Below are 15,552 nucleotides of genomic sequence, written 5' to 3' on the forward strand. Positions count from 1 at the left end.
GCTCTTTCAATCTCTTCCTATCTCTCTCTAGCTCTCTCTCGCTCGCTCTCTCTCTCTCTCTCTCTCTCTCTCTCTCTCAATTCAATTCAATTCAATTCAATTCAATTCAATTCAATTCAATTCAATTCAATTCAATTCAATTGTCTTTATTGGCATGACGTAAACAATGCACATATTGCCAAAGCTGATTTTGGATATTTACAATATAAAAATAAAAATGAGAATCAAAATTGTCAGCGGGACAACAGTAACAACAATAACCAAGTGTCAAAATAACCATACATTCAACAATAACAATAAGCATACAGTAGAGGACTTGTGCAGGTTGATTGATCTCTCTCTCTCTCTCGCTCTTTCAATCTCTCTCTCTCTCTCTCTCTCTCTCTCTCTCTCTCTCTTTCAATCTCTCTCTCGCTCTCTCTTTCAAACTCTCCCTCCCTCTTTCTCTGTCACTCTCTCTCTGTCTTCTTTCTGTTACATTTGGTGTCATTATGAGTCATCATTTAGTTGTTTATTTGTCTGGCTGTCTTTCTCTCCTCTCCTCTGGCTCCCCGTATGAAGCCTGGTGTGGGCTTATGCTTGTCATTCGGTTATTACAGCACCATTACTCTGTCTTGCCCTTTCCACTTAGTCTGACACATGTAAATAGATGGCTGGAGTTTTACTGTTATCTATTGCCGGGGAAGGAGAGTTGTGCCATAGGTTGAGTGGGTCTCTGGCAACTAGTATATGGTTATGTCATGGAAACTAGTATATGGTTATGTCATGGCAACTAGTATATGGTATTGTCATGGAAACTAGTATAGTATATGGTTATGTCATGGAAACTAGTATATGGTTATGTCATGGCAACTAGTATATGGTATTGTCATGGAAACTAGTATAGTATATGGTTATGTCATGGCAACTAGTACATGGTATTGTCATGGAAACTAGTATAGTATATGGTTATGTCATGGCAACTAGTACATGGTTATGTCATGGCAACTAGTATATGGTTATGTCATGGCAACTAGTATATGGTTTTGTCATGGGAACTAGTATATGGTTATGTCATGGCAGCTAGTATATGGTTTTGTCATGTCAACTAGTATATGGTTATGTCATGGCAACTAGTATATGGTTATGTCATGGCAACTAGTATATGGTTTTGTCATGGAAACTAGTATATGGTTATGTCATGGCAACTAGTATATGGTTATGTCATGGCAGCTAGTATATGGTTATGTCATGGCAACTAGTATATGGTTATGTCATGGCAGCTAGTATATGGTTTTGTCATGGAAACTAGTATATGGTTATGTGATGGCAACTAGTATATGGTTATGTCATGGCAGCTAGTATATGGTTATGTCATGGCAACTAGTATATGGTTATGTCATGGCAACTAGTATATGGTTTTGTCATGGAAACTAGTATATGGTTATGTCATGGCAACTAGTATATGGTTATGTCATGGCAGCTAGTATATGGTTATGTCATGGCAACTAGTATATGGTTATGTCATGGCAGCTAGTATATGGTTTTGTCATGGAAACTAGTATATGGTTATGTGATGGCAACTAGTATATGGTTATGTCATGGCAGCTAGTATATGGTTATGTCATGGCAACTAGTATATGGTTATGTCATGGCAGCTAGTATATGGTTTTGTCATGGAAACTAGTATATGGTTATGTGATGGCAACTAGTATATGGTTATGTCATGGAAACTAGTATATGGTTATGTCATGGCAACTAGTATATGGTATTGTCATGGAAACTAGTACAGTATATGGTTATGTCATGGCAACTAGTACATGGTTATGTCATGGCAACTAGTATATGGTTATGTCATGGCAACTAGTATATGGTTTTGTCATGGGAACTAGTATATGGTTATGTCATGGCAGCTAGTATATGGTTTTGTCATGTCAACTAGTATATGGTTATGTCATGGAAACTAGTATATGGTTATGTCATGGCAACTAGTATATGGTTTTGTCATGGAAACTAGTATATGGTTATGTCATGGCAACTAGTATATGGTTATGTCATGGCAGCTAGTATATGGTTATGTCATGGCAACTAGTATATGGTTATGTCATGGAAACTAGTATATGGTTATGTCATGGCAACTAGCATATGGTTATGTCATGGCAACTAGTATATGGTTATGTCATGGCAGCTAGTATATGGTTATGTAATAGAACTAGTATATGGTTATGTCATGGCAACTACAGTAGTATATGGTTTTGTCATGGAAACTAGTATATGGTTTTGTCATGGCAACTAGTATATGGTTTTGTCATGGAAACTAGTATATGGTTATGTCATGGCAACTAGTATATGGTTTTGTCATGGCAGCTAGTATATGGTTATGTCATGGCAACTAGTATATGGTTATGTCATGGCAACTAGTATATGGTTTTGTCATGGCAGCTAGTATATGGTTATGTCATGGCAACTAGTATATGGTTATGTCATGGCAACTAGTATATGGTTTTGTCATGGGAACTAGTATATGGTTATGTGATGGCAAAACCCTCCACTAACCCGGAAGACACTGGGCCAATTGTGCACTACCCTATGGGACTACCGGTTCCGGACGGTTGTGACACAGCCTGGGATTGAACCCGGGTCTGCGAAGCAGTGCTTTAGATTGCTGCGCCACTCGGGAGGCCAGATCCCTGTAAGAGAGGTTGCCTTGGTAGTAGTTGTAGGTTTTTATACACTACCTAAGAACAATCTGTGAGTTAATTTGACCATTGGAAAAAGAGCTACAGCGTAAGTTCTGCAATGCAGGTTCTGTTGAATTGAACCTCTAATCTTAATTTTGAAGGTAATGATTGCAATGTTCTTCCCAACACAGTACTGCAATAAATGTGTCCACCGCAAGTGGCAATAGGTGTCAGGAACTTGGAGCCTTGCCACTGTGAGCTTACTGTCCAGAACCGTATTGCACATCATTTTATTATCAGAGCGTGCCAGTGGACTTCTGGTAAGTGTGCTTTAGTGAGAACGTATTGGGATCAGGTACAACTACTTTAACCCACCTCCAACATGAATATTATGAGCAAGTTACTGTTTAATGAGGCTTACACAAGTGTCTCAGTTCCTCAAGAGCCTATGCCTATCCCAATTTTGGGATATGTAAGTAATAATAAAATGAATTTTATATTGGAATATGTAATGTGCAAACATATTCAAGACACATTTTAATTTGCAGTGTACTAACTTAGATTTATTAATAGGAATGTTTCATTTAGGCCACGTATCCTGAAAAAAAACTATGGATTACATACAAAAATAACAAGTTGCTCGCCGGGCCAACCCAACTGATGGTTAAAAAACAACAACTGATGGTTAAATTAACCCATATTTGGGTCATCCAAACAACCCATGTTGGGACATTCATGCAACCCAGCTGAAAATGCTGGGTTAAAAACAACCCAACTTGGGTTATTTGGTAACCCAGTGCTGGGTAAATATTGGACAGAACACATGCTGGGTTACCAAATAACCCAAATTGGGTTGTTTTTAACCCAGCATTTTCAGCTGGGTTGCATGAATGTCCCAACATGGGTTGTTTAGAGCAGTAGACTACATGTCGATGATGCAATAGAACTTAAAACGTCTAAATAAACAATGTTACAAAGGATTTATCGAGAGAGATTTTTTTGTTGTTGTAATAACTATGGAAAATGTCTAGTAGTAGGAATTTGCTTGAGAACGCTAGCATGATAAATTAACATTAGCAAACATTTGCAGACCGAGTTTGGCACCAAATAAGAGGATAGAGATGTCCTGAAATGTCAGATGGATGGATATTTGCTTTCCAACGTGTTCTTCAAGGCCAACGTGTTCTTCAAGACTCATTGACCCTTTGTGACCCTACACTTGCCTGTCTAACCCCTGACCCCTGTCCTTTCACCCCTCAGGTCTGTCGTTCTACACACGTGTTCTGGAGAACTGTGAGGATGAGGCCAGATTTGATGAGGTTTGTAACTCTTCTATTAGATTCCAAATAACCATCAAGACCTTTTTCTTTTGTGTTTATATTTTAATTTATTTTAGACAATTTAATTTAGCAGAGTTAGTACATATGGGGGGATGGATGCAGTAGACTACAAAGAGCACTAGGCAAGTCAGTGAGGAACAAATTCTTATTTTCAATGACAGCCTAAGAACAGTGGGTTAACGGCCTTGTTCAGGGGCAGAACGACAGATTTTTTTACCTTTTCAGCTCGGGGATTCGATCTTGCCGCCCCCTATAGGCTTTACATCCCTGTGTCTATAGGCTTTACATCCCTGTGTCTATAGGCTTTACATCCCTGTGTCTATAGGCTTTACATCCCTGTGTCTATAGGCTTTACATCCCTGTGTCTATAGGCTTTACATCCCTGTGTCTATAGGCTTTACATCCCTGTGTCTTGAGGTGAGAGTTTCCCCACCATGACACAAATAGCATGATTTGTGTTGGATATTACTTTGCTTGATATGGACATGGTTAAGTCAAATCAAACGTTATTTGTCACATGCGCCGAATACAACAGGTGTAGACCATACAATGAAATGTTTACTTACAAGCCTTTAAACAACAATTAAGTTTGAAGAAAATCCCTAAAAAAGTAAGAGATAAGAATAACAAATAATTAAAGAGCAGCAGTAAATAACAATAGCGGGGCTGTATACAGGGGGTACCGGTACAGAGTCAATGGTCCTCCTTTTCCTGTAGTCCACAATCATCTCCTCTGTTTTGATCGCGTTGAGGGTATGCAGCTAGTGTGTTCATCCATACTCCTTATTAACAGGCTCCAGTGTTGGTTATCACATCAGGGATTTGACCAGGCTCTGCTAACAGGAAATCCTGCACTATTTTAATCTTATCAAGTTTTTTGTGTTATTTCATTACAGTAGCTCTGTTCTTAAGACAAGAAGGAATCTCATTTGACGTCCATTGTAAATGGGCCATTTCCTATCTAGTCCACTCCAATGGGCCACTTGCAACTAGTATTCGGTGGTGGTATTTGTGGGGTTGAGATGGCAGTGAGAGCTAGAGGATGGCAACCATGCTGTACAGTGTGACCAGATCAGACATACTGCAGGCTACTGGGGTGTAGATACTTAACTATGCAGAGAGAGAGAGAGAGAGAGAGGAAGAGCGAGAGTTAGTTTGTTTGTACCTGAGAGACACCATGAATATGATTACTTTGTGATTTACCTTTACATTGGCCATCTAAAAATAAACCAATGACATTAGCAGGCATAAGAACCCTGCTCTACTCTGAATATGATTCTGATAAATTGTAGACCTGTAATAGTCTTGAAAACCAGACTCAAGAACATGCGTGAGGCAACGAGGATGTCTAGAGAGACCTGTAAATGCCTCAGGGTCCAGGAGCTTTGGTGGAGGCTGATGATTGACTGGCTCCGTTTGGCTCTGTAGCTGTTCTGGAAAGTTTTCTCAGTGCGATTCCTCTTGTCAGGTTGGGAAATCAGTTCTGTAATGTTTTTAAACCTGAAGACTCATTCTGGGAGGGAGGGATGAGGGATAGACAGTGGAATACTGAAAGAGAGAGCAAAGACAGAGAAGAAGAAAATAGAGAGAGAAAATTAAATATGGAGGGAGATACAGAGAGAGAGAGATATGCATCAACAGCAACCATGGGAAAATCCTATGCATTATCATTAACAGCAGACTTGTACATATCCTCAGTGAAAACAATGTACTGAGCAAATGTCAAATTGGCTTTTTACCAAATTATCGTACAACAGACCACGTATTCACCCTGCACACCCTAATTGACAAACAAACAAATCAAAACAAAGGCAGTCTTCTCATGCTTTGTTGATTTCTAAAAAGCCTTCGACTCAATTTGGCATGAGGGTCTGCTACACAAATTGATGGAAAGTGATGTTGGGGGGAAAACACACAACATTATAAAATCCAAGTACACAAACAACAAGTGTGCGGTTAAAATAGTCAAAAAGCACACACATTTCTTCCCACATGGCTGTGGGTTGAGACAGGGATGCAGCTTAAGCCCCACCCTCTTCAACATATATATCAACGAATTGGCAAGAGCACTAGAACAGTCTGCAGCACCCGGCCTCACCCTACTAGAATCTGAAGTCAAATGTCTACTGTTTGCTGATGATCTGGTGCTTCTGTCACAGCAGCAACTAGATCTTCTGCACAGATTCTGCCGGACCTGGGCCCAGACCAAAATAATGGTGTTTCAAAAAAGGTCCAGTCGCCAGGACCACAAATACACATTCCATCTAGACACTGTTGTCCTAGAGCACACAAAAAACTATAAATACCTTGGCCTAAACATCAGCGCCACAGGTAACTTCTACAAAGCTGTGAACGATCTGAGAGACAAGGCAAGAAGGGCATTCTATGCCATCAAAAGGAACATCAAATTGGACATACCAATTAGGATCTGGCTAAAAATACTTGAATCAGTTATAGAACCCATTTCCCTTTATGGTTGTGAGGTCTGGGGGCCGCTCACCAACCAAGAATTCACAAAATGGGACAATCACCAAATTGAGACTCTGCATGCAGAATTCTGAAAAAATATCCTCTGTGTACAATGTAGAACACCAAATACTGCATGCAGAGCAGAATTAAGTCGATACCCGCTAATGATCAAAATCCAGAAAAGAGCCGTTAAATTTTACAACCACCTAAAAGGAAACGATTCCCAAACCTTAACAAAGCCATCACATACAGAGAGATGAACCTGGAGAAGAGTCCCCTAAGCAAGCTGGTTTGGGGCTCTGTTCACAAACACTAACAGACCCCACAGAGCTCCAGGACAGCAACACAATTAGACCCAACCAAATCATGAGAAAACAAAAGAGAATTACTTGACACATTGGAAAGAATGAACAAAAAACAGAGCAAACTAGAATGCTATTTGGCCCTGAACAGAGAGTAAACAATGGCAGAATACCTGACCACTGTGACTGACACAAACTTAAGGAAAGCTTTGACTATGTCCAAACTCAGTGAGCATAGCCTTGCTATTGAGAAAGGCCGCCGTAGGCAGACCTGGCTCTCAAGAGAAGACAGGCTATGTGAAACTGAGCTGCACTTCCTAACCGCCTGCTAAATGTATGACCATGTTAGAGACACATATTTTCCTCAGATTACACAGATCCACAAAGAATTTGAAAAACAAAACCAATTTTGATAAACTCCCATATCTACTAGGTGAAATTCCACAGTGTGCCATCACAGCAGCAAGATTTGTGACCTGTTGTCACAAGAGAAGGTCATCCAGTGAAGAACAAACACCATTGTAAATACAACCCATATTTATGCTTATTTATTTTCCCTTTTGTACTTTAACCGAAAGTGTGTGTGTGTGACAGAGAGAGAGAGAGAGAGAGAGAGAGAGAGAGAGAGAGAGAGAGAGAGAGAGAGAGAGAACCAGACAAAATATAGGTTATGCCATGGGGCATACATTCAGAGTTTCTCTCTCATACAGAGGAGAGCTTGAGTTTTTCTGCTTGTTGTTTAGGAGCAGAAACACTTTCCTTTGATGGCTCGGCTCAGACACTGAGTGCTTTTTCCTTTGCTGATAACCAGCGCTATTGTTTTGGGTCTAATCAGGAACAACAGCAAGATGAGACTTAATGTACCCATGCCTGCACAAAGACTACACACACACACACACGGCATAATTCCATTTCTAGCGGCAAATGTGTTCAATTATAACCATGGTATAAAAGGGATAATCAAATCAAATGCAACTCCATGGAAGGTTATAGTTCCCCTCTCCTTGGAACACACCTTCTGCGTCATTCATTATTTTCCATTGAGCTCATAGCCCTTCAATGATTATCCCTAACATGTAAGCAGTTTCAGTGGTGTATTTCATCTATTTGGTCTGTACATGTACAATGTATAGGGCAAGCCTCCCTCTTATGAGGGAAGTGACTTCGGAAGACCTGAAAGTATGCATTTTAGAAATGTTTTTCACATACAAACTTTGTATGCCTGAATCTTATAGCCTTTGCAAAAATAACACGGTCGCTGTGGTAGAACATTTGCTTTGATTAGCGATTATCTACAATTATCAATCGTCTCATCAGGTTGCCTGATTTCAGAGGGTGTTTATGTAAACAGGATTAATTGGGAAATCGTTTTTCTTTCAAAGCATGTAAAGGTTTTAAACTAACTATTCTATTAATCTCACTATCCACAATAATTGTATTCTTGTGTGCATGTAACCGTACTCAATGTGGTGTGTTATTGTGTTTTCTGTTGAATAGTGTGTAGGCTAAGACGGTGTAGACAGCATTTATTTTCCTGTTGGCTGGTTTGCCTGGCTAGGTTCCCTAACCCATTATCATAACACATGTTAAGTGTTTGTGTGTGCGTGCGTGCGTCTATATGTATGTGTGTGTGTGTGCGTGCGTGCGTGTGTGCGTGCGTGTGTGTGTGTGTGTGTGTGTGTGTGTGTGTGTGTGTGTGTGTGAGTGAGTGTATCTGTGTGTGGTTGGGACCATACATCAGCTACTGTATTTGGATGTATTAGAGTGAGTCTCTCACCATGAGAATCTCCATCCTCCTGACTAGACAGTTTGTAGTGGGAGTCAACTGGGCATTACAATGGAATGGGGCTCTGTCTGTGAATCCTCATGAAAATCTATTGAACTGACACATACAGTTATCATCTCCTAGAGTTTAGATGTACTGATTTAGTGGGTTTTATTGGACGGAACAGAGTTTTTATAGTGTGTCCCCATAGAGCTGATCTGTGGTTTATGAGACCTGTAAAAAAAGACGCAGGCTGAGGAGAAAAGGGAAAGGGGGATACCTAGTCAGTCAACTGAAATGTGTCTTCCTCATTTAACGTCCTACGGGATCGGTGCCACCCCCTCCCCCCGCGGGACATTGAGCTAACGTATGCTAATGTCATTAGCATGACGTTGTAAGTAACAAACAAAAAAATCCAGGACATATCTGATATGGGCAGAAAGTTAAATTCTTGTTAATCCAACTGTACTGTCCAATTTACAGTGGCTATTACAGTGAAATAATAGCATGCTATTGTTTGAGGAGAGTGCACAATTATGAACTTGAAAATGTATTAATAAATCAATTAAGCACATTTGGGCAGTCTTAATACAACATTTTGAACAGATATGTAATTGTTCATTGGATCAGTCTAAAGCGTGGCACACACACGGCTGCCATCTAGTGGCCAAGCCAAAATCTAAATTCCTCCTTGGCTGTAAAAATACATTACGGTCTTTCTTTTGCATTTCAAAGATGATGGTACAAAACACACACACACACACACACACACACACACACACACACACACACACACACACACACACACACACACACACACACACACACACACACACACACACACACACACACACACACACACACACCACTCATTCTCCTATGGTATTATTATTGCCTCATTTACATTGGTGAGTTGGTACAGTTACAGTAGTACAACTGATGTGATCGGACAGAGGGTTATCCAATGTTCCCTGCCCGGGCTTTGTGCATCCAAACCACGAAACGATGAAGAGGTTATTATATCAACTCATCATCAATGGATTGTCCAGTCTGACCCCGGGCAGTCTAGTGTCTAGAGGACAGCTTCAACAGTGTGAGTGTGCATGATTTATATCAAAAGTTAACCCAAAAAGCTTTGAATGTGATAGCAGTTGAATTTTCTACATCCTAATAACCCTCCTCATCTTCATAATAAAACTCACTGAATATCCCAGGCCAGCCTCTCTAGTAGAACACTGCCTCATTAGCATAAAGAGAGGAGGTTGGTTTCTTTATGCATGGCCTGGAACATGGCTTTGATAGACTGGATGCTGAATCTGTATTCATGATTCAACATGGGAGGGTTAGCTTGTAGCTGCAATACATTGGAGCCTCTCCCTGTTCTTTAGTGTATTAGCCTGAGAACTACACTACCTCCATGAAGCCATCTCCTCCTGCTAGAATACTGATGTGTATTTGGGCCACAAGTTAACAGCATTCTGAGTGTTGGGAAGTTTTTAAAAAAGTATTGTTTTCTAAACATTCTGCAGCGTAACCTATTCATGCTGTGTAGCCTTCTTGGTTGGGATCATACATAGGGTATGCAGATAGATGTTTTCATGAGGCACCCAAATCAACATGTCATTAATGTCATAACTTTTTCATAACTTTTTCAGTCGCTTGCATACTGAAAGACATAGAGCTATTTCATAATGTATTGTGCCTGTCCGCCATTATGTAGGTTACCACTCACTGAAAGCTTGTAGCTGGCCACTGTGAAGTCACTTCCTGAAAGTGCCCGCATCAATTCCCTGATTGCCCGCATCACTTCCCTGATTACCCCGGCCTATGGTTGAGTTGCAGGAAACAAGGGGCCTCATGCGACTGTTTGTTATGATGGGGTTAAATATAGCGAGTGTTCTCGTTAACCCAGCGTCATGACATCCAGTTCATGGAGAGAACCATATTTGGGAGGCAGGGTAGCCTAGTGGTTAGAGCGTTGGACTAGTGACCGGAAGGTTGCAAGGTACAAATCTGTCGTTCTGCCCCTGAACAGGCAGTTAACCCACTGTTCCTAGGCCGTCATTGAAAATAAGAATTTGTTCTTAAATGACTTGCCTGGTTAAATAAAGGTAAAAAAAAATATCCATGTCAGACTAACCGAAACAGCTAACTGATCATGAAGAGCTCCAGGAAGTACTCTGGTTTGTCGTTGGGCTTTGAGAATGTGAGATGTGGATTACAGGCATCTGTAGATGACATAAAGACTAAAGTGTTTTCACTTTTTTTTTAATCCTGTCTGGTTGCACACTGTTCTTTAGGGTTGAAGTGTTGCCCTACAGAAGTAGTATCCAATCTCCCAGCATACTGAATAAAGGTAGAACGTCTTTATTCCTAGATATTCCCTTACCCTAGACAGTTATTTCTTTCCACACTGTGTTACTGAAGGCAACGGTTTCATGGATATTTGTAACCATGAAATCCCACATTGCATTTCTCACTTCTGTGGTTTATTCATTGCTGTCTTGTTCTTAAAGTTTTAACACACACACACACACTCATTTCCGAGGGGAATGTTTCGTCCTCGTTTCTCCTCGTTTCTGCTGCATGCATCTGCATAATAATGCTCATCTCACACAGAGAACACTACGCAGCACTGACAAGGCACCGCCATTAAGACTGCAACAACAGCCCCCCCCCCTTCACAAAACGTTCTCTTTCCACCAGAGCGAGAAGAACAGATCATGACCATAAATAGCTACAAGATAATTGTCTCATCATGTCTAAAACTGTTTCAATGAAACAGATAACTTTCAGGACCTTGGTACATGTCAGGATATTGTATTCTACTGCTCCCAGCTGAGGTAATGTAATACAGTATAAGTGTCTCAGCTATAGATCTCAGGTAGATTTCTTGTATTGGTCTTCAATGGCGAGAGCCCTATAATTGGTATAGCCATGGGTGTACTGTAAGTGGAATGTCCCTGTGCTCTGTGTATGGATTCTGAATAGATGTCTGTGTACAGATTGGCAGGTTAAATTGACAGACTTTGATAGGGTATGGTGGTGAGGTCGATAGATCGATATCTGGCGATATTGAAAAAGATGGTCCCCATAGGTTGATTAGAACATGGTAAAGTGGTCCTGGGCTGTGATTGAAAGGGTATTGGAGTGGATGGACAGGCTAGTTTCAGGGCTAGACAGTTCAGTCTTGACTATGATTTATCAGCCTTGAGTTTCTGTGTCTCAAGTCTCAAGCTTTTAAAATAGTACTCTCAAAACAGCTTTTCTTTGCTCTCCAGAAGCTTTTGGGACAGTACAGTGGAGCAGTCTCAGGTCATGCTGACATGTCAAATTGGACATCAGTCAAAGGTCTTTTGGTGTAAAGATAATACACTTTTGCAGTTTGATTGCGTTGTGCTGCAGTATCTGGTTTATAGACCATGGGCGATTCTGTGAAACCTGCTTGGACAACTTGACCCATTTCCCCTCTGCAGTTAACTCCACACCAGATGGCCTCAGTGCCTTACACAATGAAAACAGTTGGAGTTTAATCAAGACGGTAGTCTATTCCTGAATTCACAATCAAATCACTTTAGATTAGCTGTATAAAGTGCCCTTGCAGCAGCCAGAGAAAAAGGGACTGTTTCAATACAGTTACTGTATTATACTGCACTTGTTTTAAACTTGATTCAAAGTGTAAAACCTTGTGTGATGGTGGATGGGCTTAATTGTACTGGCGTGGGAAGAATAGCTGAATTATGCTCATTGTTAATCAGATAAATAGAAATGTGTTCATAGAGGTGTCATTAACGGACGTTGCTTTGCCGTAAAAACCACAATGATCACCATTGATCGTATGTTGTGTTAATCTCATTAATACGAAAGTGGTTTCATGTCAACAATATTTTTTCTTTGTATGGTCATGCTATTTTAATCAGGATTCATTTGGTGCAGAAAAAAATCATTACCCTCTAATGAGTTGAAGTATGTCACTCAACACTCATACACACACAGACCGCACACACACACAGACCGCACACACACACAGACACGCACACACACCGCACACACACACAGACACGCACACACACACAGACACGCACACACACACAGACACGCACACACACACAGACACGCACACACACAGACACACATACACACACAGACCGCACACACACACAGACACGCACACACACACAGACACGCACACACACAGACACACATACACACACAGACACGCACACACACACAGACACGCACACACACAGACACACATACACACACTGACACGCACACACACACAGACACGCAGACACACACAGACACAGACACTCATACACACACAGACACGCACACACACACAGACACGCACACACACACAGACACGCACACACACAGACACACATACACACACAGACACGCAGACACACACAGACACAGACACTCATACACACACAGACCGCACACACACAGACACACATACACACACAGATACGCACACACACACAAACACGCAGACACACACAGACACTCACACACACAGACACGCTCACACACACAGACACGCACACACACACAGACATGGACACACACAGACACACATACACACACAGACACGCACACACACACAGACACGCACACACACAGACACGCACACATGGACATGCACACATGCACACGGACACACACACACACACACACACACAAAGGCTGTACTGTCTGAAATAAGTAAAGAGAATATATTTTTTTAAAGTCTGTTCACTATCAGTGAGCATAGCATAAACCACAGTCTCTGTACAGCACATTATTCTGTAGAGCCAGGCCTGGCCTCTCCCTTCATAGGTAAAACAAATTATTGAAGGAACTCTAGTGAATTATGTAAGACTATGTCATAATCTCTGTGTTGATGTAAGGTCGAAACGATCTTCAGTAATTGAACTGTCTCAGAGTTGAGCTCGGGCTGTAGGCCTACTTTCTTAGTGGAATACTGCTATATACAAGATGGTAAACCCCGAATAGACCACCTCACCCTTCCCCTACCCTGTCCAGGAAATAGACTACTAAATATTACATCACTTCCCATGAAAATGACATATAGCTTTCCTCCAACTGGAGTGAGGTGTCATCAAAGGGATGATGGATAGATCATGATCTGTTTTGATTCAACACATTATAGAATGATGAAATCATTTATTTTACGTGGGATTTTATATTGAAAGTACAAAAGGACATTATTATTAGCACAAAATGATTCTGCTGCTCTGTCGTTTGCTGCATACTTTAGTCTGAGACTGACATCGATGAAGTCGTTTGTGGTGACGAGGGGCACAAAGGAGGTTGTTCAAAAACAATGTCTTCTGCGATTGGATCGTCTCTAACCAATCAGTGTATCAAAGCCAATGACGAATTTTCAAACCGCCACTTTACCCACGTGTGTTCTGGCTCTGGCCCAACCCATTGGATTCTGGACCAATCAGATAGCCCCGATTGTGTTTGCATTCGGTGAAGGGTCAGACTCATTGCAGAGAAAACTCTCAGACTATGAGAAACATGGTGATGGCAGCAGCATGCTGTGGGGATGTGTTTTTTAGCGGCAGGGACTGGGACACTAGTCAGGATGGGGGGCAGGAAGAACGGAGCAAAGAACAGAGAGATCCTTGACGTATTTTATCTCATCCTAGATGTGTTCATCCTCTGTGTCCATGGCAACAGTCAGGAGGAATCATGGGATATGGCTAGGAGGACTGCGGGATGACCCTGCTCACCAAGCTAGTCGCCGTGGTTTTACAGTGAAGGACCATGGGAGTCAATATCTTGTCTTTAATTGAGCTCTTAGCCCTTCTTAATGCGGTCAGAGCATATCTGTCATTTTTAACGAGCACATCATACCTCCATTTAAGGAAGGCTGCCTCTCTGTAAAAGACTATGTAAGAACAGAGCGGGAGAGAAGGGAAGACAGAAGGGAGAGAGAGAAGGGAGAGAGAGAGAGAGAGAAGGGAGAGAGAGAGAGAAGGTGAGAGAGAGAATGGAGGGAGGGAGAGAAGGGAGAGAGAGATGAGAGAGAGAGAGAAGGGAGAGAGAATGGAGGGAGGGAGAGAAGGGAGAGAGAGAGGGAAGGGAGAGAAGGGAGAGAGAAGGGAGAGAGAGAAGGGAGGGAGAGAAGGGAGAGAAAGAAGGGAGAGAGAGAAGGGAGAGAGAGAAGGGAGGGAGAGAGAGAAGGGAGGGAGAGAAGGGAGAGAGAGAAGGGAGAGAGAGAAGGGAGGGAGAGAGGGGAGAGAGAGAAGGGAGAGAGAGAAGGGGGAGAGAAAAGAGAGGGAGAGAAGGGAGAGAGAGACGGGAGGGAGGGAGAGAAGGGAGAGAGAGAAGGGAGAGAGAGAAGGGAGGGAGAGAGAGAAGGGAGGGAGGGAGAGAAGAGAGAGAGAGAAGGGAGGGAGGGAGAGAAGGGTGGGAGGGAGAGAAGAGAGAGAGAGAAGGGAGGGAGGGAGAGAAGGGTGGGAGGGAGAGAAGAGAGAGAGAGAAGGGAGGGAGGGAGGGAGAGAAGGTGAGAGAGAAGTAGGCTTGAGGATGTTTTGAGACCATAAGACTGTTGAATAGTCATTTGCGGAGGCCTCTTTCCAAAATGTGATGCATGGTATATTTCTATAGCTATCTATATACTGTACTGTGGGTGTACTGTAGGTGTCTGGTGCCAGCCATTGGTACTGTATACAACAGTGAGCACCACATGGGATTTGAACCAGAAACCTTCTGGTTATGAGTTCATCTGCTTTGGGAAAGGGGAGGGACAGTTAGCACATTGGGTTGTGGAACCATCTAGGAAGGTTTGAGAAGCAAACCAAGAACCAAGCAACGCTCATCCAATGTTGTTTTTTGTACTTCAATTATTGTATTTAATTTGCAAACATGAATCTAGTCTCTGCCAATTCACATTTGTGTAGATACACGTACACTGAGTGTGAAAAGAGAACAAATTTCCATGACAACAGCAAAGAAGGCTCAGATTGGCTCGTTCCTTCACCCTAAAGAACAATCTG

At 41.9% G+C, this 15,552-nt stretch overlaps 1 protein-coding gene across 15 annotated transcripts in view; it reads left to right on the top strand.

The window, feature by feature from the left end:
• Nucleotides 1-15,552, top strand: part of otofa (otoferlin a) — a 139,253-nt gene that overhangs the window by 9,429 nt on the left and 114,272 nt on the right. For all 15 annotated transcript variants that reach the window (XM_031800787.1, XM_031800779.1, XM_031800778.1 and 12 more), the window contains exon 2: nt 3,921-3,979. In XM_031800787.1, the coding sequence (XP_031656647.1) occupies nt 3,921-3,979 (59 nt within the window). The remainder of the gene's footprint in view (nt 1-3,920; nt 3,980-15,552) is intronic.

The sequence above is a fragment of the Oncorhynchus kisutch genome, linkage group LG21 (genome assembly GCF_002021735.2).
Source record: "Oncorhynchus kisutch isolate 150728-3 linkage group LG21, Okis_V2, whole genome shotgun sequence".
In the NCBI taxonomy this organism is placed as follows: Eukaryota; Metazoa; Chordata; class Actinopteri; order Salmoniformes; family Salmonidae; genus Oncorhynchus; species Oncorhynchus kisutch.